The sequence below is a fragment of the Sphaerodactylus townsendi genome, linkage group LG12 (genome assembly GCF_021028975.2).
Source record: "Sphaerodactylus townsendi isolate TG3544 linkage group LG12, MPM_Stown_v2.3, whole genome shotgun sequence".
NCBI classification, from domain to species: domain Eukaryota; kingdom Metazoa; phylum Chordata; class Lepidosauria; order Squamata; family Sphaerodactylidae; genus Sphaerodactylus; species Sphaerodactylus townsendi.
In genome coordinates this window covers 53,523,009-53,545,102 of record NC_059436.1, presented here as the reverse complement: position 1 = coordinate 53,545,102, position 22,094 = coordinate 53,523,009, and the positions used below count along the sequence as shown (strand labels likewise).

Here is a 22,094-nt window from a genome sequence, read left to right as displayed (position 1 = left end):
TTCCCCAGATAAGCCTCCACAGCTCAGGCGGCAGAGCTGGGAATCAAACCCGGTTCCTCCAGATTAGATACATGAGCTCTTAACCTCCACTGCTGCTCCTGTGCTCCATCAGTCCACATGCTGCAGAAAGCAGCACTTCTAGGAACTGCACATATTCTACGCAAATACCTCTAATATCCTAGGTCCTTGGGAAGGACTCGATATTCAGAGATGAATTCCAGACACTTGTGCTGAGTTGTTATGTGTATAATAATAATAATAATAATAATAATAATAATAATAATAATAATAATAATAATAATAATAATAATAATAATAATTTCATACGGTGAATGATTCATCCTTTTAATAAGCTTAGAAGTTCAGAAACTTCATAATTTTTGTAAAAAAAAAAACCCCACAACTCTGTCCTAAATCCACCATATAAACAGAGAGAAGAAAGTGGCATGTAACATTTTTAGACATTTTGAAAACATCCCAATTTCTGCATATCTTTTCTGGACTGGCCAGTCATCGTTGGAGAAACTACATCAAAGCCCATCCCATAACACTGACAAGCTTATGCTAGAATTTGCCTCCGTGAATTTGCAGCCATGAGGTCTAAGAATCTTGATTCTTCTTTGAAATAAAACAAAACCGTGTCCACTGCCCAAGGATGCTGAAATGCAATCCCAACTTTATTTCTTTTAAAAAAACTAGGACAATGTTCTAAGTTCTGTGACTTAAGAGCCATGCAGCAATTTTTAGAAAACGGCATCTGCTTCTAAAATGCCAATTTCTAAAAGCATTTGGCTGGCAATGGGAAAAGTGTCGGTGGGTGCCATGGTGCCCAGGGGTGTCATGTTGATATAAATGTCATCACCCAAAGAGAAAAACAAAAACGATGGCTCACTTAATTGCTTATGTCAGGAAGCTCTGACTGTACAGAGCCAGGGAACTGATCAGGAAGAAGAGTGCTCTGGAGGAATGGGAGGGGACAGAGAGCACACGACCCTTGATTACACTACTATGACTGTCAGTGGTTATGAGTACTTTGATTTGCTGTCATTCCACAGGGATACTCGGAGATGCTCTAGAGCTCAGCTAGGTAATATTTTATTTTGTGCAAACTCTGTAAAGATCCAGGGCAAAAACATAGGCAGGTGGAACAGCCATGCTCTTCCCTTCCTCTTTCAGCCTTGCTCAATCATTCACCGGGCAGTGGAGAGAGCCATGCAGCAGCTCCTATTTCAAAGCAGCCATGCAGGTTGCAAATTCCCAGCACTGCAAAATCACTTGAATGCAGTGGCACCTTCCTGATGCATCCTGCCATCGAGCATTGCAGCTCCTCTTAGCAGGAATACACATAACACCGTGCATCCTAGACGGCTCTAGCAAAAGGTTCAAAAGAGCCTCCTGGAAAAAAATTTCTTCAGATTAATGGAAATATTTTAAACTTCCATTCAAACACCCACAGAAATCTCCAAAAAGTTCACCTTGTTCAACAACAACAACAACCACCACCTTTATTTGGCATTTAAAAATAGATTCTAGAGCGTTGCCAGACATTTTTGAAATACAAATCAGGAGTACATTCAAAGCGCAGACAGGAAGACTATATAGCAGTATACATTACTTAGAAAGTTCTGTCACTTGTAAAAGAAATTTTGCTACTTTTCCCAAGAGCACGACATCTGTGTGGTTTAACAGAAGCTCCACAACAGAGCAGTCAGAGTCACTTTCAGATTTGTCTAGGGCCAGCCTGGGAGAGAAATTCCTGATGCCCACATATCTCGGACAGTCAAGAATAATGTGAGCAAGAGTCTCCACTTGATTTTTACAGTGTGGACAAACCCGATCCTGGAGAGGGATGGATAAGTAGTGACCCTTTGTAATGGCCGATGGGAAGGTATTGGATCTGGCCCTTGTGATAATCCATCTCTGTTGGGGGTCAGTTAATAATTCAAGATATTTGGCTATGTGCCCCTGTTCCGGTATTATTCCGACAGAGAGGGGTGAGCATGATTTATTTGCTTGCCCCAACAAGATATGATATTCCTGTTCTAGAAGTCTACTTTTTAAGGTTCGGAAGATCTCTCTGGGTGTCAGCATACCAGTTCACCTTGTTATTGGGCTTTGAGGCAGAATTCATTGGCCTCTGGTGACTTCAAAAACATCTCCCACACCCTGATTTCCTCAAGTACAGGCCAAGTACAGGCCAAATGGTGGTCAGGTTTCTCCCACTGTTTCCCTCACCTGGATGGTCCTTGAATGCTGATCATCCCAAGCTCTTCTGATCGATCGATCAACCGGCACTGAAACTTTTTGTCCTGCAGGGTCGTGGTGATGTGTGACCAGTTCTGCTGGGCCACGGCTCCACCAATCGCGAGGTAGTAGCCATCTCCTGCAAATGATACCAGGGACTGTATTGTTGAAAACTGGGCGTGAAACATTAGAAGAAAAAGAGTTTGGATAAGAGCAGGTACATTCTAATCTGGAGGACCAGGTTTGATTCCCTGCTCTGCCACTTGAGCTGTGGAGGCTTATCTGGTGAATTAGATTAGCTTGTGCACTTCAACACACGCCAGCTGGGTGACCTTGGGCTAATCACAGTTCTTTGGAGTTCTCTCAGCCCCACCCACCTCACAGGGTGTTTGTTGTGAGGGGCAGGGGAAGGGAAAGGAGTTTGTCAGCCCCTTTGAGTCTCCTATAGGAAAGGGGGGAAATAAATCCAACTCTCTTTTTTTAAGGCTTGTATAAACTCATGGAGCAGAAGAGGCTCCCTCAATAGCCTTTAGACAGGACCAGAAGTCAGGAGGAGAAGAAAGACCGCCCCTCTCCCCTAGTAACCCATTAGGGCCGACCAGGTGGGGCATTGGGAGATCCATAAAGGGACAGTCTTCCCTGCATTTTATACAAATGAAAACAGTAGCTGTGGAAGCCACTACAGTGGTGGGGAGAGAAGAGGGGAAAACGGTGCAGTTTCAGTGACTCCAATCCACTGTTAGTAGTAGTAGTAGTTTGTAGAAAGAAAAATAAGAGCGGCTGTCTGACTTGGCTTCCTTCCCGGGACCAGATTCAACAGTAAGGATTATAGACCCCTCATTCCTGGCTGATGTTTCCGGTCTATAAATGCTAGGACAGGCCAGTCACAGATCTTCCAGGATCATCTCTGTTTCAGGAAAAATGGACCGGGCAAAAATAAACGCAATAAACCGCAACAGGTTTGGCAAAACCCAAAAATAACAGCCCAATGCAAGGAAAAGTGCAAATAAATTCGTGAAGACTATATCCTAATCACAATTATAAACAACCTTATGCAGATATACAGGTAAGTTAAGCAACAACATTCATCTATATCATCTATATTGCTTCACCATACAGAGACTTGATGCGAACTATCCTCTCAATGAGATGTCCAGTTGTATTTGGCTGATATAGATGAATGTTGTTGCTTAACTTACCTGTATATCTGCATAAGGTTATTTAGAATTGTGATTAGAATATAGCCCTCACGAATTTATTTGCACTTTTCCTTGCATTGGGCTGTCATCTCTGTTTCAGCCCTTAGCTGTAACAGATAAATGGAGCCTCCCTGTTTACAGGCAGTATATACTTCAGCATACTGCTTACTGGTGGGGGTGAACAGAGAGAGCTGCTGCCTTCAGGTCCGGCTCATGAACCGCTGGTCTGATCCAGCGAGACTCTTCTTGTGTAAGTCAGATGAGCAAACCTGCCCTCCGGTCACCTGGCACCGGGCAAGCAAAAGCACAAACCCATCGGCTGCCTCTTTCTCCTTTCCTGTCGTTGTCTTTGATCGCGGCAGGCTCCGGCCGCTGAGAGGTCACGGCTGCCCCAGAGCTCTTCAAGCAGCAACCGCGCCAGCAAACTACATCAGCACTGGGCTGGTTTGCAAGACACAGCAGCAATTGAGTTACTGCGGCTGATGGATGGAGACTTGGGGTGGGGGGTAATGACCGCTCAGGTGTCTAGTCACAGGTAATTAAATTGCAGCTCTCTCCAGCACCGACAGCAGCCTATTGGAGGCCAAGGTTGCCAACCTCCAGGCGGGGCCTGGAGATCTTCCAGAATCACAATCGATTTGGAGTTTGGATTTATATCCCCCCTCTGCCCCTGCAGATCTACAGCACTGTTTGGAGGCGATCGCTGACTGGTTGAAGCAGAGCAGGTTAAAACTTAATCCATCGAAGAGGAGATCCTCTAGCTGAGTCGCAGAAAGGGGACTGGGAATTTCCAGCCACTGGTGTTAGAAGGGGTCCCTTTGGCACCAACCTCTTTGGCCCGCAGTCTGGGGGTCCATGAACCTCTATCAGCCATGAACCTCTCTGGGCAAACCACAAACCACCCTCACTAGTTGTTGTGGGCTTTCCGGGCTGTGTGGCCGTGCTCTGGTAGATCTTGTTCCTTGAGGAACAAGATCTAACAGACCACGGCCACACAGCCTGGAAAGCCCACAACAACCAGTTGAGTCTGGCTGTGGGCTGACAGACTGGGACTTCACCCACAGAACCACACTTTGCTTTGTCTGGACCGCTTTAATCCAGGGCAGGATGAAATGAGGAGGAGGAGGAAGAAGAAGAAGAAGAAGAAGAAGAAGAAGAGGAGGAGGAGGAGGAGGAGGAGGAGGAGGAAGAGGAGGAGGAGGAGGAGTTTGGATTTATATCCCCCCTTTCTCTCCTGCAGGAGACTCAAAGGGGCTTACAATCTCCTTGCCCTTCCCCCCTCACAACAAACACCCTGTGAGGTGGGTGGGGCTGAGAGAGCTCCGAGAAGCTGTGACTAGCCCAAGGTCACCCAGCTGGCATGTGTGGGAGTGCACAGGCTAATCTGAATTCCCCAGATAAGCCTCCACAGCTAAGGTGGCAGAGCTGGGAATCAAACCCGGTTCCTCCAGATTAGATACATGAGCTCTTAACCTCCTACACCACTTCTGCTCCTTGGCCTTGGACAGCCTGTCCTTCACAATGCATCAGCTCCACAGAAGACTTGGTCTGCAGATCAAAGCAGCCACCAGAGAAATGATTTTGAAGAAGAGTAGGGACAACGTGGGGCGTGTGGGGGTCTTCCTACCTTCAAAGGCTGGCGCCAATGCCGAATCCTCGCTGCCAGGCTCGATTGGACTGACGGTCAGGTCGCTCTCAGCTCCCCCGCGATCATTTAGCATACACGTGTAGACAGTTGTCCCTGGAAGCAAAGAAGGAGGCCCACAAAGGACGAAAGGATATCATTGGTAAGAATGGTTCTCATTTAAAACGGAGACGCTTTTGGGAACACATGACCACCCAGGGCTGACCTCTCGGGGGTCAGCATCAAAGTCAGGACTGTCTGCATCAAAGCATCAAAGTCAGGACTGGCAGCAGCTCTCCAGGTTCTCAGGTAAAGGCCTTTCATGTCACCTACTACCTGATCTGGAGTGCTGTGTGGTTTCCGGGCTGTCTGGCCATGTTCCAGTAGCATTTTCTCCTGACGTTTCGCCTGCATCTGTGACTGGCATCTTCAGAGGAATATATACCACAGGTATATATACTCCACTTGCTTTACTATCATCAGATCCTCTGAAGATGCCAGCCACAGATGCAGGCGAAACGTCAAGAGAGAATGCTGCTAGAACACGGCCATACAGCCCGGAAACCACACAGCACCCCAGTGATTCCGGCCGTGAAAGCCTCCAACGATATTACCTGATCCTTTTTACCTGGAGATGACAGGGACTGAACTTGGGACATTCTGCATGCCAAGGAGATGCCCTCCCACTGAGCCACGCCCCCTCCCAAGCTTCTGAATCATCCAGATGCCTTATCAGTCCACTGAGCTGGGATGTCTCTCAAGGATTAGCCAAAACAAGGCAAGAACTGCTGGTGACCCCTAGCCTCGCAATGATACGGTTGGCCTCGACCTGGGCCAGAGCCTTTACAGCTCTGGCCACTGCCTGGTGGAACGCTCTTCCTCCAGCTGTCCGGGCCCTGCGGGACCTTGGTGAGTTCCACAGGGCCTGCAAGACGGAGCTATTCCACAGGGCTTTTGGAGGGGCCAGCCATGGTTCTGCCGCCCCCCACTGAAACTGAGGCTGCCAGGTTCCATCTTTTATTACGGTTGGGCCTGATTTTGGATTCCATCGCGGGCCCGGCCTACTCCCTCCCTTTCTTTTTAGCCTTAGATCGGGCACCTGTTTTTAAACAACTTCTGTTTTTATAAAAACCTTGGTTGTCTTATTTTATAGCTCTTTGTTGTTTGTAATCGCTGCATAGGTTTTAATGGGTTTAGTGTTTTATGTTGTTGATCCCCTTCGGGGATGAGGCGGCCGATGATTGATTGATTGATAGATAGATAGATAGATAGATAGATAGATAGATAGATAGATAGATAGATAGATAGATAGATAGATAGATAGATAGATAGATAGATAGATAGATAGATAGATAGATAGATAGATAGATAGATAGATAGATAGATAGATAGATAGATAGATAGATAGATAGATAGATAGATAGATAGATAGATAGATAGATAGATAGATAGATAGATAGATAGATAGATAGATAGATAAGATGGATGAAGGCGACAAAACACTGGCTTTGTGACAAGGTCTCCCACCCAAGCCGTTGCAGCGGGGAACACATGTATGGTGTTCTCTTCTGCAGAGGGTATTGCAAAAAACAACCCCCGTGCATGCATGAGCATATGCCCCAACCCCCACCGAGTCCTTCAAGTGTCAAATGTGTTGGAAAACCTGTCACAGGATCTATTGGCTAGCTTCAACTGTGCTTCCAAAGGGCCTGTGCCCCCCTCCCCTGCGACTGCTAGTACAAGTGTGCAGTAGTTTTCAAAATATTTATGTTTCCGGTCAACTTACTGACAGACAGACAATAAAACCTGGCCTGCTGTTTAACCAAAGGCAGCCGGAGTGGCAAGGAGGAGCACAAAGCGTGTCCAGCATTCAGCTTGCAAAGTGTGCACCAGGACACCAGGAGTTGGCTCAAAATTGAGAAGTCCCCAAATCTCTGTTTTCCTAGCTTCAGCTCCTTGTTCCTCTGAGTGGCCCTTCTTCTTCTGTCCCTCAGCACAGGCGAGGACCCTTCCTCCTGCTTTCAGCGAATGCTCCCGATAAGACTGAGCATTCAGCATTTTTATGGATCCAAAGGTGAGAGTCAGGGCCAGGGAATCCCTTTAGGTACAAGCCCAACTTCTGCACACTGGGGGCCAACTGGATTGACAGCTGAGCGGCTTCAGATCCCTCTTGGCCCACTCAGCACAGAGAGAAGTCTGTTACATGAAAACCGACAACAACCAGTTGAATCCGGCCGTGAAAGCCTTCGACAATGCAGAAAACCCTTTTGCTGCCCCTCAAGGGTTTCCCATCTACCCCCCTGGCAGGGAATGTGGCCAGCCTGTCTTTTAAGCTGCCCTCAAACGTGAGTAGCGTGACATCTGGCTCAACGTATACAATTATCTGGGAGGGGACTGTGTTCAATCCAGATGAAAGCATCGACGAAATTGGCACCGTCACACGGGTGCCTCTGAAAATAACTGGTCTGTGTCCCTACCTGGGGGCTTGCTAACATCCGCTGTAAACAGCCAGCTGGCGGCCTTCCTGGCCTCGGGGCCAACGAGGTAAAATTTGCCAAAGTAAGACATGTTGAAGACAGCCACAGCATTTCGGCAGCTTAAGCACTCGTTCCTGATCTAAAAATCGAAAAGACATACAGGATTGAAGTGGGCACACCGCAGCTCTCTTGAGCACGCACGCGCACACACACACAGACAGTAAAGACCACTTCCAAGAAGTCGTTCACATGAAGGCAGTGGCAGGCAGACAGAAGAGATAAAAGAGAGACGTGATAAAATCATGCTGGATCTTTTCATGTCTCCTTTGAGAAAATGAAACTTCCCTTGAAACATTCCTCCAAGTACAACCACCGAGCCAACTCCTACCTTTGACTTTTATAACATTGCCCCCCCCCCCCCCCCGCCACACACACACAACTGGAATTTGTTTTTCAAAAGCACAATTGCACTTGGTTCAGCAAAGGACAGCCACGGGGTCCTTTCGCACCACAGGCAGCCTTTCGTGGGCTCGTCTGGTTTGCTCGGGGAAATCAAACGCACTAAACTTGAATCATGGGATGTGACAAGAATAGGGAAGGCTCTGTGCTTCTCCAGGAAGCCGGCACAGAATTGGCCGTTGGATTCAGCACATGAATGGGTTGTTCATGTAACTGAAAAACATGGAGAGAAATCTGTGTGCAATTGGGCCAGGCCGGGCCGGGGGGCGGGGGGGTGAGCACCATCCCAAGCAAGGAGAACCAGCAGTGAAGAAGGACCCCCAGGGTGGCTGCCCTCCGTCAAAAGACCCTTCCCCTAGAATTCATACTTTGGAGGCTACGCTGGTCCAGAAGAGAAGACAGGGGAAGCGTGTGGGGCAGCAAGGGCAACTGAACACACTCAGATGCCCCAGAACTGCTCCACGTTTCCTGGGTCCAGTTCTCAACCTGCCTGTCTCTTGCTTTGCTCCCGGCACGGGAGGGAGTCTCTGGACTCTGGTTTCGTAGCTTTTGCTTTGTGTCTGACCCCCAGCCTATGCACCCCCACGCCAGCCATTCCAGAGGCCAAAAACCTACAGTTTGGAATATGCTGCCCCAGGAGGTGGTGATGGCCACTCACCTGGATAGCTTTAAAAGGGGCTTGGACAGATTTATGGAGGAGAAGTCGATCTCTGGCTACCAATCTTGATCCTCTTTGATCTGAGATTGCAAATGCCTTAACAGTCCAGGTGCTCGGGAGCAACAGCCGCAGAAGGTCATTGCTTTCACATCCTGCACGTGAGCTCCCAAAGGCACCTGGTGGGCCACTGCGAGCAGCAGAGAGCTGGACTAGATGGACTCTGGTCTGATCCAGCTGGCTTGTTCTTATGTTCTTATGTTCTTAACACAGCAACATCAACCACACTTTATAGCCGGCCTCCACACCCCACACTTTGCTGCTGTGGCTCCTGGCCATTGTCCTCCACAAGCATACCATCCCAAAACCACATGTGACGTGGAAAGCAGAACTCCAAAAGAGGGGACCCAGGGCATTGTGAGAACTGTAGGTTTTTGGCCTCTTCCCAGCTTAATGGCTCTATAATACCTCACCCCGGTCCACCCCTTCTTCTCCTACCTGATCCCTCAGCAAAGTAGAAGAGAAGAGTTTAGATTTATACCCCCATACACACACTTTCTCTCCTGTAAGGAGAGCCAAAGGGGCTTACAAACTCCTTTCCCTTCCCCTCACAACAAACTCCCTGTGAGGTTGGTGGGGCTGAGAGAACTCTGAAGAACTGTGTCTAGCCCAAGGTCACCCAGCTGGCGTGTGTGGGAGTGCACAAGCTAATGTGGTTCACCAGATACGCCTCCACAGCTCAAGTGGCAGAGCGGGGACTCAAACCCGGTTCCCCAGATTAGAGTGCACCTGCTCTTAACCACTACGCCACTGCTGCATCTGCTCAGTATGTGAAAGGTTTCAGCAGCAATTGCTGGCATCTCTTGGCAAAGGAGCTCAGATAGGTGGGGATGCCTTCCTCCCCCTGATGCTGTTAAGATCCGCTGAGCTGACTGTTGCAGCACAGCATACGTGCCCATCTTGCACTGCAGTGAATCACAATGCATCCTGGGACATTTGGGCACCACGAACAGGCTCTGGGCTGAATTTTCTGTCTCTTTAGCAGGAAACTGGGGAGAGAATTCTTTTCATCGACTGTCCATCCCCTCCTCATTTCGTCTTTGCATGAAGAGCCTTCACAAGTGGTTCACTCCCTGCAAGAAAAAGCCAGCCCAGCCCTCTCCCTCCTCTCCTAGTTTTCTACTTGCAGGGATTGTGGGTAGGGGGAAACATGCAAACGCTCATACTCTGAAGCAGCTATTCCCAGTGGTGGGATCCAAAAATTTTAGTAACAGGTTCCCTCGCCAGTCCCCCCTCAGCAAAGGGGGCAGAGGCAAACCTGAGCCCTGGGCAAAACCTGAGTTGGATGCCCCCCCCCCCCCATGGGCAGCCACCCCACCACGACCCCCCGATTTTTTTTTGCACCAGGTCATTTCTAAATCATCATCACATTTCTAGAAAATGCCCCAACTCACAAATCTGAACACAGCAATGGTGAAACACACAGGTTCTTTGATAGAGACTGGTGAGATAAAAGGTACAAAAGGCTGAGAATCCATGAATTGCAGTACCTGAAAGGGATTAACCCAGTTCAGGGAGTGACATTATTAGTCGCAATTGCTACCGTGTTTCCCCGAATATAAGACAGTGTCTTATATTAATTTTTGCTCCCAAAGATGTGCTATGTCTTATTTTCAGGGGATGTCTTATTTTTCCTGTGTTCTGTTCGTCGGGCATGCTTCCAAACAAAAACTTTGCTATGTCTTACTTTCGGGGGATGCCTTATATTTCGCACTTCAGCAAAACCTCTACTATGTCTTATTTTTCGGGGATGTCTTATGTTAGGGGAAACAGGGTATATGGAACCTTCACGTTCAAAGGCAGGATGCCTCTCGGGGAGGCGAGGGCGTGGAGACGGAAAAGCGGACCCAATTAGTAACCCCCTCTCGGCACACACAAATAATTAGTAACCCACTCTCGGGAACTGGTGAGAACCTGCTGGATCCCACCTCTGGCTATTCCCCCTCTGAACTCCCTTCCCTTGTTCTGCTGCATGTAAAGATCCTGCCGTCCTTATAAAAGGGCCCAAATTATGGAGCTGGCTGCTCTCTCGTTCAACGCTCTGAGCATGGTCTACTCACCACTTTGTGATGTGGGGGGAAATCGAAAGTGTACTCATCTGACAGCAGCTGGTTATAAGTGTAGCCTTGGTGAGGTTTATGGCCGTACGCCCCGTAGTAGTCATAATCCAAAACCTACATTGAAAATGGTGAAAATAAAAAGCAAGGAACAGAACAGTCCTTCCTGTTTCACCATGGAACGAATAAAACCAATTCACACGTGCCCATTCATCTAGACTGGATCCTCATTTTTCTCTCTTTCTCACAATACTAGAACCAGGGGGCATCCATTGAAAATGCTGGGGGGAAGAATTAGGACTAATAAAAGGAAACACTTCTTCACGCAACGTGTGATTGGTGTTTGGAATATGCTGCCACGAGAGGTGGTGATGGCCACTCACCTGGATAGCTTTAAAAGGGGCTTGGACAGATTTATGGAGGAGAAGTCGATTTATGGCTACCAATCTTGATCCTCTTTGATCTGAGATTGCAAATGCCTTAACAGTCCAGGTGCTCGGGAGCAACAGCCGCAGAAGGCCATTGTGTTCACATCCTGCATGTGAGCTCCCAAAGGCACCTGGTGGGCCACTGCAAGTAGCAGAGAGCTGGACTAGATGGACTCTGGTCTGATCCAGCTGGCTTGTTCTTATGTTCTTATGTTCTCATGCTCTCATGCAAAGTGTGAACAAGCCACAATCAATCTTATGTGGCAGACAGAACTTTCACGTCATCCCCCTCCCCCCCACCTCAAACTTTTCTGAAAGCTGTCCGTTTACTAATCCAAGGTGGGTCAGCACATGTATCAAAAAAGGTAGAAATGGGGTGGCAGAAAACAGAAGAGAACAGATTGTGTAGCTTTGGGGCACAAGTAGGAAACACTACGTTTGAAGCCTTATTCAAGCTAAAAACAACAAACTCCTCGCAAGCAGAATCATACTTCTAGAAGGGTCCTTTACCTGCTGGTTTTCTACTTGTGGGGGATGTTTGACATAGCAGATCATGGAGAACTAAGTGCACAGACCCAGTTGAAAGTTTTCAAGCGTTTAAACAACTCTATAATAAGAATGTTGTTGATTTTACATGTGAACAAGGCTTAAGAGGACTCTTAGGCTTGGTCTGGATACAAAAGGTGTTAGACAACAGGCCTGTGAGGAGATCCTGGCCCGTTTGGAAAATCAGACTTCAGCTTTCAGGCACAAATTTGGGTCCAGGATCCATCTGACCCGGCCACTTATGAATGAATGGTAATGGCAGACGGCCCATTGGCCGTGGGACAGCCAGGGGACCAGGCAGTGGTGGGATCCAAAAATTTTAGTAACAGGTTCCCATGGTGGTGCGATTCAAACTGTGGCGTAGTGCCAATGGGGCTGGGCGGGGCACGAAGGGGCCAGGCATTCCGGGGGCGGGGCGTTCCTGTGGCAAGGACGCAGCCACTGTGCCGGTCCTTGGGCGGGAAACGAATGCACGCAGGTGCAGGCTGCCACGCACGCCGGTGCACCTCCTGCTAGACTGCTTCAAGTTCTGTGCGCTACTGCTGAGAGGAGGGGCGTAACGAAGGCAAAAATCACGTGGCAAAATCACGCATTAGTAACCTCCTCTCGGCACACACAAATAATTAGTCACCTACTCTCGGGAACCTGTGAGAACCTGCTGGATCCCACCTCTGGGACCAGGGGAGGGGGGACGTCCTTGCAGTCTCTGGCACTCAGACCTGGTTTCAGCTGCACTGAGCAGTAAAGGGCTAACTCCAACATGGTGAGCACGGGCACCATGGCACCTGCTGACCCCTTCCCAGACGCCTGCCAAGTGTTTTTAGAACACGGGCGTGGCCGGGTGGGGCTTCTGTCAGCAAGGCTTCTGATTGGCTCTTCATATTTTTAAAATATGCTTTGGCTGGAGCTGCCCCGCAGCGCAAGGATCTTCACCGTGTGACTGAAGCTGTTGCGCCCACCATGCGGTTTCAGGATTCCAAGGTGCCTGCAGGCCAGGGGCGTAGCTAGGGAAAATGAAGCCTGGGGCAGACTCCAAGATTTCCTGGGGCCCCCATGCCCCACTTACCTTAACCAGGGGCGGGGCGGGGCTGGGCAAGAGCACCCGGAGGTTTGGCAGGGTGAGGGGGAAGGAGGAGGGGTGTGGAATGCTTTTCTGCCCCCCACATGACCCCAATGACGTCCACCCAGGGTGCCTGTCCCCACCCATTCCCATGGTAGCTACGCCACTGCTATGGGCTCAAGGAGGCTGGGACCCCTCAGCAAATACAAAGAGGCAGCACAAAAGTTGGTACTGTGGTAAGGAAAAAAAGGACTGAAGGCCAGCAGGTGACCTTTGAAGGGTGCCTGGAGTGGAAGCTGGAGCAGTGAAGATCACAGGCAAGTACAGGTCAGAAAATAGGGGCAAAAAAGACAAGAATAAGAATAAGAAGAGTTTGGATTTATATCCCCCCTTGCTCTCCTGTAGGAGACTCAAAGGGGCTGATAATCTCCCTGCCCTTCCCCCCTCACAACAAACACCCTGTGAGGTAGGTGGGACTGAGAGAGCTCCGAGAAGCTGTGACTAGCCCAAGGTCACCCAGCTGGCATGTGCGGGAGTGTACAGGCTAATCTGAATTCCCCAAATAAGCCTCCACAGCTCAGGCGGCAGAGTGGGGAATCAAACCCGGTTCCTCCAGATTAGATACGCGAGCTCTTAATCTCCTACGCCACTGCTGCTCCCTAGAGTCTACAACTGGCCGAGTATGACACAGCCCTTGTCCAGTGTGCGCCCTCCTCTCCAATGGTTACCTGTGCCTTGCAGCGTGGATTGAACCATCCTGGCCTCTCCCAGCCGTGCCTCTCCTGAAAGATGCAGCCTTGCTGTAGCAGCTCCTGTGGAACAGAAGAAGAGGAAGGTAAGGAGGCAGAAAGCAGAACTGGAAGAAAAGCAGACAGATATTCTCCTCTAACAACCAAAGCCAAGTAGCTGAGTAATGGGCTACTTAGTTCATATCAACGCATGAAGCTGAGCTCTAGCTCAGGGCTTCTCACCGGAGTAAGGCTGCCATCCATCAGGTAAGGAGGCCCGTCACAATACCAGAACCAGGGGGCATCCACTGAAAATGCTGGGGGGAAGAATTAGGACTAATAAAAGGAAACACTTCTTCACTCAACGTGTGATTGGTGTTTGGAATATGCTGCCACAGGAGGTGGTGATGGCCACTCACCTGGATAGCTTTAAAAGGGGCTTGGACAGATTTATGGAGGAGAAGTCGATTTATGGCTACCAATCTTGATCCTCCTTGATCTGAGATTGCAAATGCCTTAACAGACCAGGTGATCGGGAGCAGCAGCAGCAGAAGGCCCTTGCTTTCCCATCCTGCATGTGATCTCCCAAAGGCACCTGGAGGGCCACTGCGAGTAGCAGAGTGCTGGACTAGATGGACTCTGGTCTGATCCAGCTGGCTTGTTCTTATGTTCTTATGTTCTTATGTTTTCAATAGTGACCCCTGCACTGTGGAATGGCCCCCACCCAGAGGTCCACCAAGTCCACCTACTCGCCTGGAGTTTCGGTGCCTGGCAAAACAGGCCTGTCAGTCTGGGACACTAGCGTAACCTCCATTGGGCAGGATGGGCGGCTGCCCAGGGCATGAGGCCGTTTAGTCACGTGGGGGGCATGCGAGGGATGTAGTCACGTGCAGAGGTGGGATGCAGCGCAGCCGGCTCCCGAGAGGTGGTTACTATTTTTTTTTAGTGCGGAGAAGGGGTTGCTAAGGGCTAGCCTGGCCCCTCCCCCTTCCCCCCTCACCGGCCGGCCGCTCGGGCGTCAGCATCCCTGCCCTGCCAGGCAAACAGACTTGCAGCCAGCAGCACCTTCAGAGTTCAGGCTGTGAAGGAAGTTGAAGGTAAACAAAAGGAGAGGGTGGGCCAGCCAGCAGTCGACTCTCAGTAGTCGACTCTCAGCTCTCTCCACCCCCTCCCTTCACATACCCAGAGACTCTCTGGAGCCAGGAGGCGAGGCGAGCTGCATGCAACAGGTGGGTAAATAAGGAAGCAAAAGAAAGCAGCAGAGGAGAGACTCCGTCTGGAGTCTGGAGAGAAGCGATTAAAAAAAGAGACAAGGTAACTAGCGTCAAGACTCAGTGGGTCAGAGGCAGCCAGGGACCTTTCCTCAGCTAAAGTTTGATCCTCTCCCTCTGGGATGCAAAGCAAGTCCCCCCCCCCTTTTCTCTTTCCCTCTCTTCTGTCTGCAAAACGGGCTTTGCATATGCTATGGGGAAGAAAAGGAGGAGGAGCAGCAGCAGCATCCAGTCTGAACTCAGTGGTTGGCAAACACAGGGGCAGGCATTCCTCCCAGTTTCCCTGAAAATTGCAGCATTAACCCTCTTTGAAAAAGATCCTCCCCTTCCTGCTTTGTTTATCAGATAGACTCTGTCTTATGAGTCGGAAAGGATTAATGACATCAACCCTCTGGATTTTTGTGATCCATCATCCTTGGGATTCTAGGTTCCATTCAATTCCCACTGGCTCTACAACCCTGTACATGTAGCTGAGTGTATACAATTTTCTTATCCTTTTCTGAAACAATCTGTTTAAGATCAGTGTGAAAGGAAGGGACAAGGGAGTAGGGAGATGCCAGGAAATCTCATCCCCTTTCCAAAGCAAAGTTTTACTAGTGAAAAAGAAAAATGTGTATTGAAATATGGGAACAATGTATTTTTATTTGATTTATTAAACAGATATAACATAACTATGTTGATGCAAAACAGATCAAAAAGGCAAAGTATAACAAAAAAATTCCTGTCACGAAGATTGTTACTGAAACCCTATACCAAGTTCTGTACACACTCATTGAATTGCTTACTTCATAATCAAAACATCTTTTTTAAATATCCATTTTATTTACACTGTAAGACCCCTTGAGTTCTGCAAAATGGAAAGGAGGTTAAGAAACATTTAAAATAAATAAGTAAAATTAATAAAGAGCTTCCTTGTGTGGGGCCAGAGCCGCTTCTCTGGTCCTACACAGCAAGATTAGTTTTAAGAAAAACTAAGTTAGAAATAAAAGCAAGGCATCTGATATTAGAAAACAAACAGACAATTTACTTAGCAGAATATAGCAAGTTACAGAATGTGAACACTCCCAGTGCCCTCGAGTGATAGACAAAGAATTTAGAACGTTACAGAATACAGATAAGTTACAGAAGGTGACCTCTCCCTAAGGAGGCACACCCCAATCCAATGTTTAGAATGTTACAGGAGATTGCCCTCTCCTGGGTGGCTCTCGAAGGAGGCACGGAATTTGGAATGTTACAGGAGGTGACCTCTCCCTAAGGAGAGGCCTTGGTGCTCTCAAGCGAGAGACACGGCCAGTAGAGGAAGACCTGAATTTTTGTAGATTCAAAGACGTCACACAGTCCATCCCCTTACTCTACGTATTACGATTCATATGTGTTCAAACTCCATTGGTCAGATCTGTCTTCTGGTCACAAATAAAGACAGCCTATATTTCTACGTCACATTCCTTCTGTAATTCAAACGCTACATACTGTTAGTTTATGGCCTCTACGCATAAACAAAGGACAGTAATAAAAGGTAGCTTGTTCCTCCAAGAAAAACCCGTTTGCTGAGTTTGGCTCTCAGAGAGAGATGCCTTAGGCAATGCAGGACATTCTTTTGGATCATAAAACCTCTCTGTTCAATTCCCCAGCATGAAATGTTAAAACATGATTCTAACAATTATACAATTATTCTAAGAAAATAGAATTATAGTGAATACAAATACATGTAAATATGAATCACTCCTTATCATTTATGTGTTCATTTAACTATATAGAAGAACACTTTGTAATTTAACTAATCACATTGGTTTAGCTAGTTCTAACCCAAAAACCTAACCAAGAAAACAAGGTAATAAAATTGCATCTTGTCTTCTGTCACGTAGGCCCTCAGTGCCAGGATCCTAAAGATGTTATCTTGCTGGCCTGCATATTCACTGAGAAACCTGGCAACATTCCTTTGACCTGTTGCTAAAACATGCAGGTTTCTGCTGGTCACTTCCACAGAAGCTCCATTTTGATTCTTAGCTTCTTTGGTTCTATAACTTTCATGTTTCTTGATTAATACAAATTAATACACATTCTGGCCCATCTCTACACTTGACATTCTAAAACTTTATGTTGCTATTCATTTTCCATTGGTCTAATTACAGAAGGAGAGGCCTACACCTCTGATTGGGTGGGGACTTGTGCTGGCAAGACTTCCCTTTCTCCAGGTATCCCAGAGAGCCATAGATTTTGCTGCCAGAGCCTTTGCCAATTGCGAGGGGTGGGTGGGGATGCTGGCAGCTTTGCTTTGTTCAGAGCCCTGCAGCCCTTTAGGTGGGTGCAGAGCTGCCAGGTATGAGTTCTGGGCAGGTTGGAGTCCAGCATCTTTTGACTGGATGGTGTTTTGGGGAGTCTGGAGGATGGAGAATTTCTCCTGCTTCCTGAGACTTAGAGCTCTTTTCAGTGGTTTCTGTTGGTGAGGAAAATAACAGTTCATTTGGGGGACTTTTGTACCTGGGTTTCTGTTAATGTAATGGGTCATTCACTTTTTTAATTGTTGTCCTTGCAGTGGGTATTCACAAGGTGATGGCCTCACCTAAACATTCCCCCTATTTCTGGTTGTGGTGGGTTTTCCAGACTGTGTGGCCTTGGTCTGGTAGATCTTGTTCCTAACGTTTCACCTGCATCTGTGGCTGACATCTTCAGAGGTGTATCCCAGAGAAACTGGTTGTTGTGGGTTTTCCGGGCTGTGTGGCCGTGGTCTGGTAGATCTTGTTACTAATGTTTCGCCTGCATCTGTGGCTGGCATCTTCAGAGGTGTACCACAGAGAAACTGGTTGTGGTAGGTTTTCCGGGCTGTGTGGCTGTGGTCTGGTAGATCTAGTGAATGAGCCTAAAATTGTTATAGTGAATGACCCTAATGACTTTGTCAGTAATATCCTTTTGATGTATTTGTGCCTGAGCCTGTGTGTGGCACGTTTTCCTGTTTGTCCCTTCTTCACATCGCACACCATTGTTTGTTGGTATTATTGAACAATTGTAAACAGCTTTTGGTTTCTCTCCTTACTTAAGAACATAAGAACTAGCCTGCTGGATCAGACCAGAGTCCATCTAGTCCAGCACTCTGCTACTCGCAATGGCCCACCAGGTACCTTTGGGAGCTCACATGCAGGATGTGAAAGCAATGGCCTGCTGCTGCTGCTGCTCCTGAGCACCTGGTCTGCTAAGGCATTTGCAATCTGAGGTCAAGGAGGATCCAGATTGGGAGCCATAGATCGACTTCTCCTCCATAAATCTGTCCAAGCCCTTTTTAAAGCTATCTAGGTTAGTGGCCATCACCACCTCCTGTGGCAGCATATTCCAAACACCAATCACACATTGCGTGAAGAAGTGTTTCCTTTTATTAGTCCTAATTCTTCCCCCCATCTTTTTCAATGAATGCCCCCTGGTTCTATTATTGTGAGAAAGAGAGAAAAATTTCTCTCTGTCAACATTTTCTACCCCATGCATAATTTTATAGACTTCAATCATATCCTCCTCAGATGTCTCCTCTTTCCAAACTAAAGAGTCCCAAACGCTGCAGCCTCTCCTCATAAGGAAGGTGCTCCAATCCCTCAATCATCCTCGTTGCCCTTCTCTGGACTTTTTCTATCTCTTCGATATCCTTTTGAGACGTGGCGACCAGAACTGAACACAGTACTCCAAGTGCGGTCGCACCACGGCTTTATATAAGGGCATGACAATCTTTGCAGTTTTATTATCAACTCCTTTTCTAATGATCCCCAGCATAGAGTTTGCCTTTTTCACAGCTGCCATGCATTGAGTTGACATTCTCATGGAACTATCAACTAAGACGCCCAAATCCCTTTCCTGGTCTGTGACTGATAGCACTGACCCTTGTAGCGTGTATGTGAAGTTTGGATTTTTTGCCCCTATGTGCATCGCTTTACATTTTGCTACATTGAACTGTATTTGCCATTTCTTAGCCCACTCACCTAATTTATCAAGGTCTGCTTGGAGCTCTTCGCAATCCTTTGTGGTTCTCACCATCCTACATAATTTGGTATCATCTGCAAACTTGGCCACCACGCTACCCACCCCTACTTCCAGGTCACTTATGAATAGGTTAAAGAGCACTGGTCCCAAAACGGATCCTTGGGGGACACCACTGCCTACATCTCTCCATTGTGAGAACTTCCCATTTATACCCACCCTTTGTTTCCTGTTCCTCAACCAGTTTTTAATCCATAGGAGGACTTCCCCTCTTATTCCTTCATTGCTGAGTTTTCTCAACAGTCTCTGGTGAGGAAATTTGTCAAAAGCCTTTGGGAAATCCAAGTAGACAATGTCCACTGGTTCCCCCTTATCCACATGCCTGTTTACACCCTCAAAGAACTCTAGTAAGTTTGTAATACAGGACTTGCCTCTGCAAAAGCCATGCTGACTCTTCCTCAGCAGGTCTTGTTTTTCTACATGTTTAATAATTTTATCTGTAATGATAGATTCTACTAATTTACCAGGAACAGATGTCAAACTGACTGGCCTGTAATTTCCCTGGTCCCCCCTCGATCCTTTCTTAAAGATTGGTGTGACATTGGCCATCTTCCAGTCTCTCAGGGTTGGAGGCTGATTTCAGGGATAAGTTGCATATTAAAGTGAGAAGATCAGCAATTTCATGCTTGAGCTCTTTAAGAACTCTTGGATGAATGCAATCTGGGCCAGGGATTTGGTAGCATTTAGTTTATCAATGGCTGCCAGAACTTCTTCCTTGTCTACCACTATCTTCGCTAGTTCCTCAGATTCACTCCTAAGAAGCTTGGTTCAGGTGCAGGAATTTTCCTCACCTCCTCTTGGGTGAAGACAGATGCAAAGAATTGTTCAGCTTCTCTGCAATCTCCTGTCATCTTTTAGTACACCTTTTGTTCCTTTGTCATCTAATGGGCCTACTGCTTCCCTAGCTGGCTTCCTGCTTTCGATGTACTTAAAGAACTGTTTGTTGCTGGTGTGGATGTTCGCAGCCATGCGTTCCTCATAATCCTTTTTTGCCTCCCTTACAGCTAACTTGCTTCTCTTTTGCCACCATTTGTGTTCTCTCTGGTATTCTTCATCAGTTAAGTTGGACTTCCATTTTCTAAAAGACATCTTTTTTTTCCTAATAATTTCCTTAACCTCCTTTGTTAACCATGGTGGCTTTCTTTTAGACTGTGCGCTGCCTTTCCTAACCTGCGGAACCCATTCCAGCTGAGCTTTTAAGACTGTGTTTTTAAATAACCTCCAAGCATCTTGGACAGTTTTGACTCTCTTTGATTTTCCCTTTCAGCTTCCTGCGCACTATCCCCCTCATCTTTGAGAAATTTCCCTTTCTGAAGGCGAATGTAACTACATTAGTAGTTGTCACTTGTTCGCATGCAGAGATACTGAATCTGACAGCATTGTGGTCGCTGTTCCCTATCGGCTCAACAACACTGACTTCCCGCACCAGGTCCTGGGTACCACATAGAATTAGATCTAGGATCACCTCTCCCCTGGTTGGTTCCACAACCATCTGCTCTAAGTCACAGTCATTTAGCATATCCAAAAATGTTCTCTCCTTACTATGACCTGAACATGCATTTTTCCAGTTTATATGGGGATAGTTAAAATCGCCCAATACCACTACATTTTGCTTTTGTTGGCCTCTCTAATTTCTTTTTCCATCTCAGAATCCTCTTGCGCTACTTTGGTCAGGGGATCTATAATATATTCCTAATGTTAAACTATGCTTCACCCCTGATATTGATATCCACAGTGCTTCTGTAGAGGAATCAGCTCCCCCTGCATTGTCTATTTTATGTGACACTATGCTCCCTTTGATGTAGAGGGCCACCCCACCCCCAATACGCCCTGTCCTATCCTTTCTGTAGAGCCTGTAACCTGGGATAACAGCATCCCACTGGTTCTCCTCATTCCACCATGTCTCTGTGATGTCCACTATATCAATGTCCTCCTTCAAAACTCTGTACTCCAGCTCCCCCATTTTAGGTCGAAGGCTTCTACTATTAGCATAGAGACACTTGTATATTCTGTCTCTGTCCCTAACCTGGGATTTATGTGTTTTGCTCTACCCTTTTGTAGACACTATCACTTATCACATTGCCATGCTCCTTGCTTGTATGTGGTTGATTTAGAAAAACCTCTCTCTATGTCTGCATCCCCATAGATACTGTATTCTGAACCGAAGTCACCTCAGCTCCTGTCGGCTTTCTCCCAGGGATCAGTTTAGAAGCTGTTCTGCCACCTTTTTAATGTTGAGCGCCAGCAGCCTGGTTCCTCTTTGGTTCAGATGAAGCCCGTCCCTTTTGTACAGGTCTGCCTTGTCCCAAAAGGTTCCCCAGTTCCTGACAAATCTGAAACCCTCTGCCTTACACCACCTTCTCATCCATGCATTGAGACCCTGTATCTCCGCTTGCCTAGCTCGCCCTGCGCGTGGAACAGGTAGCATTTCTGAGAATGCCACCTTGGGGGTCCTGGATTTTAACCTGTTTCCTAGCAGCCTAAATTTAGCTTCCAGAACCTCCCGGCTACATTTCCCAATGTCATTGGTGCCAATGTGGACCACAACTGCTGACTCCACCCCAGCATTGTTTAACAGCCTATCTAGAGACGAAGCGTGACATCCGCAACCTTCGCACCAGGCAGGCAAGTCACCATGCAGTCATCACGCTTCTCACAAACCCAACTCTCTATATTCCTAATGATCGAATCACCTACTACAAGGAGCCCCCCACCTCCCCGAGGGGTATCCTCAGTGCGAGAGGATATCTGACCACCAGCTAAGGAAGGGGCCCCATCTAAGGGAGCATCTTCTACCACCTCAGACTGGCACCCTCTGTCTCACAGAACTTATTTCCAAAGAATAAGTTATTGTTGTATTTTCTAAAGTTATTTTCTACAGCACTTTTCACAGTAAAAAAATTTTTTTAAAGCATTTTGAGAATGTTGTCTAAATTTTTTATTTCTGCTGTGTGGCATGGCCCATTGCTGTGCTCAGATTTGTGAGTTGGGGCATATTCTATAATGTGATGATTTAGAAATGACCTGGTGCAAAAAAAAAAAAAATTTTTTTTTGGTCGTGGTGGGGTGGCCGCCGGGGGGGGGGGGGGGCATACAACTCAGGTTTTGCCCAGGGCTACAGTTTGCCTCGTTACACCCCTGGTCTGGGAATTTGGCTGATTCCCTACTGGGAATGGGGGGTGGGGGCTTGAGGTGTCTTGTACACTCCACCCATGTTTAGGGGTGGTTAGGGTGGAAGTTTTCATAATGTTTTATGGTTGTAGGGT

At 47.5% G+C, this 22,094-nt stretch overlaps 1 protein-coding gene across 1 annotated transcript in view; it reads right to left on the bottom strand.

The window, feature by feature from the left end:
- The window catches only part of SARDH (sarcosine dehydrogenase), a 121,780-nt gene that overhangs the window by 34,120 nt on the left and 65,566 nt on the right, over positions 1-22,094 (bottom strand). The window contains exons 11-16 of the mRNA XM_048512185.1: positions 13,538-13,621; positions 10,779-10,892; positions 7,545-7,683; positions 5,071-5,184; positions 2,236-2,383; positions 91-95 (exon numbers count right to left, since the gene is read on the bottom strand). Coding sequence (XP_048368142.1) covers positions 91-95; positions 2,236-2,383; positions 5,071-5,184; positions 7,545-7,683; positions 10,779-10,892; positions 13,538-13,621 — 604 coding nt within the window. The remainder of the gene's footprint in view (positions 1-90; positions 96-2,235; positions 2,384-5,070; positions 5,185-7,544; positions 7,684-10,778; positions 10,893-13,537; positions 13,622-22,094) is intronic.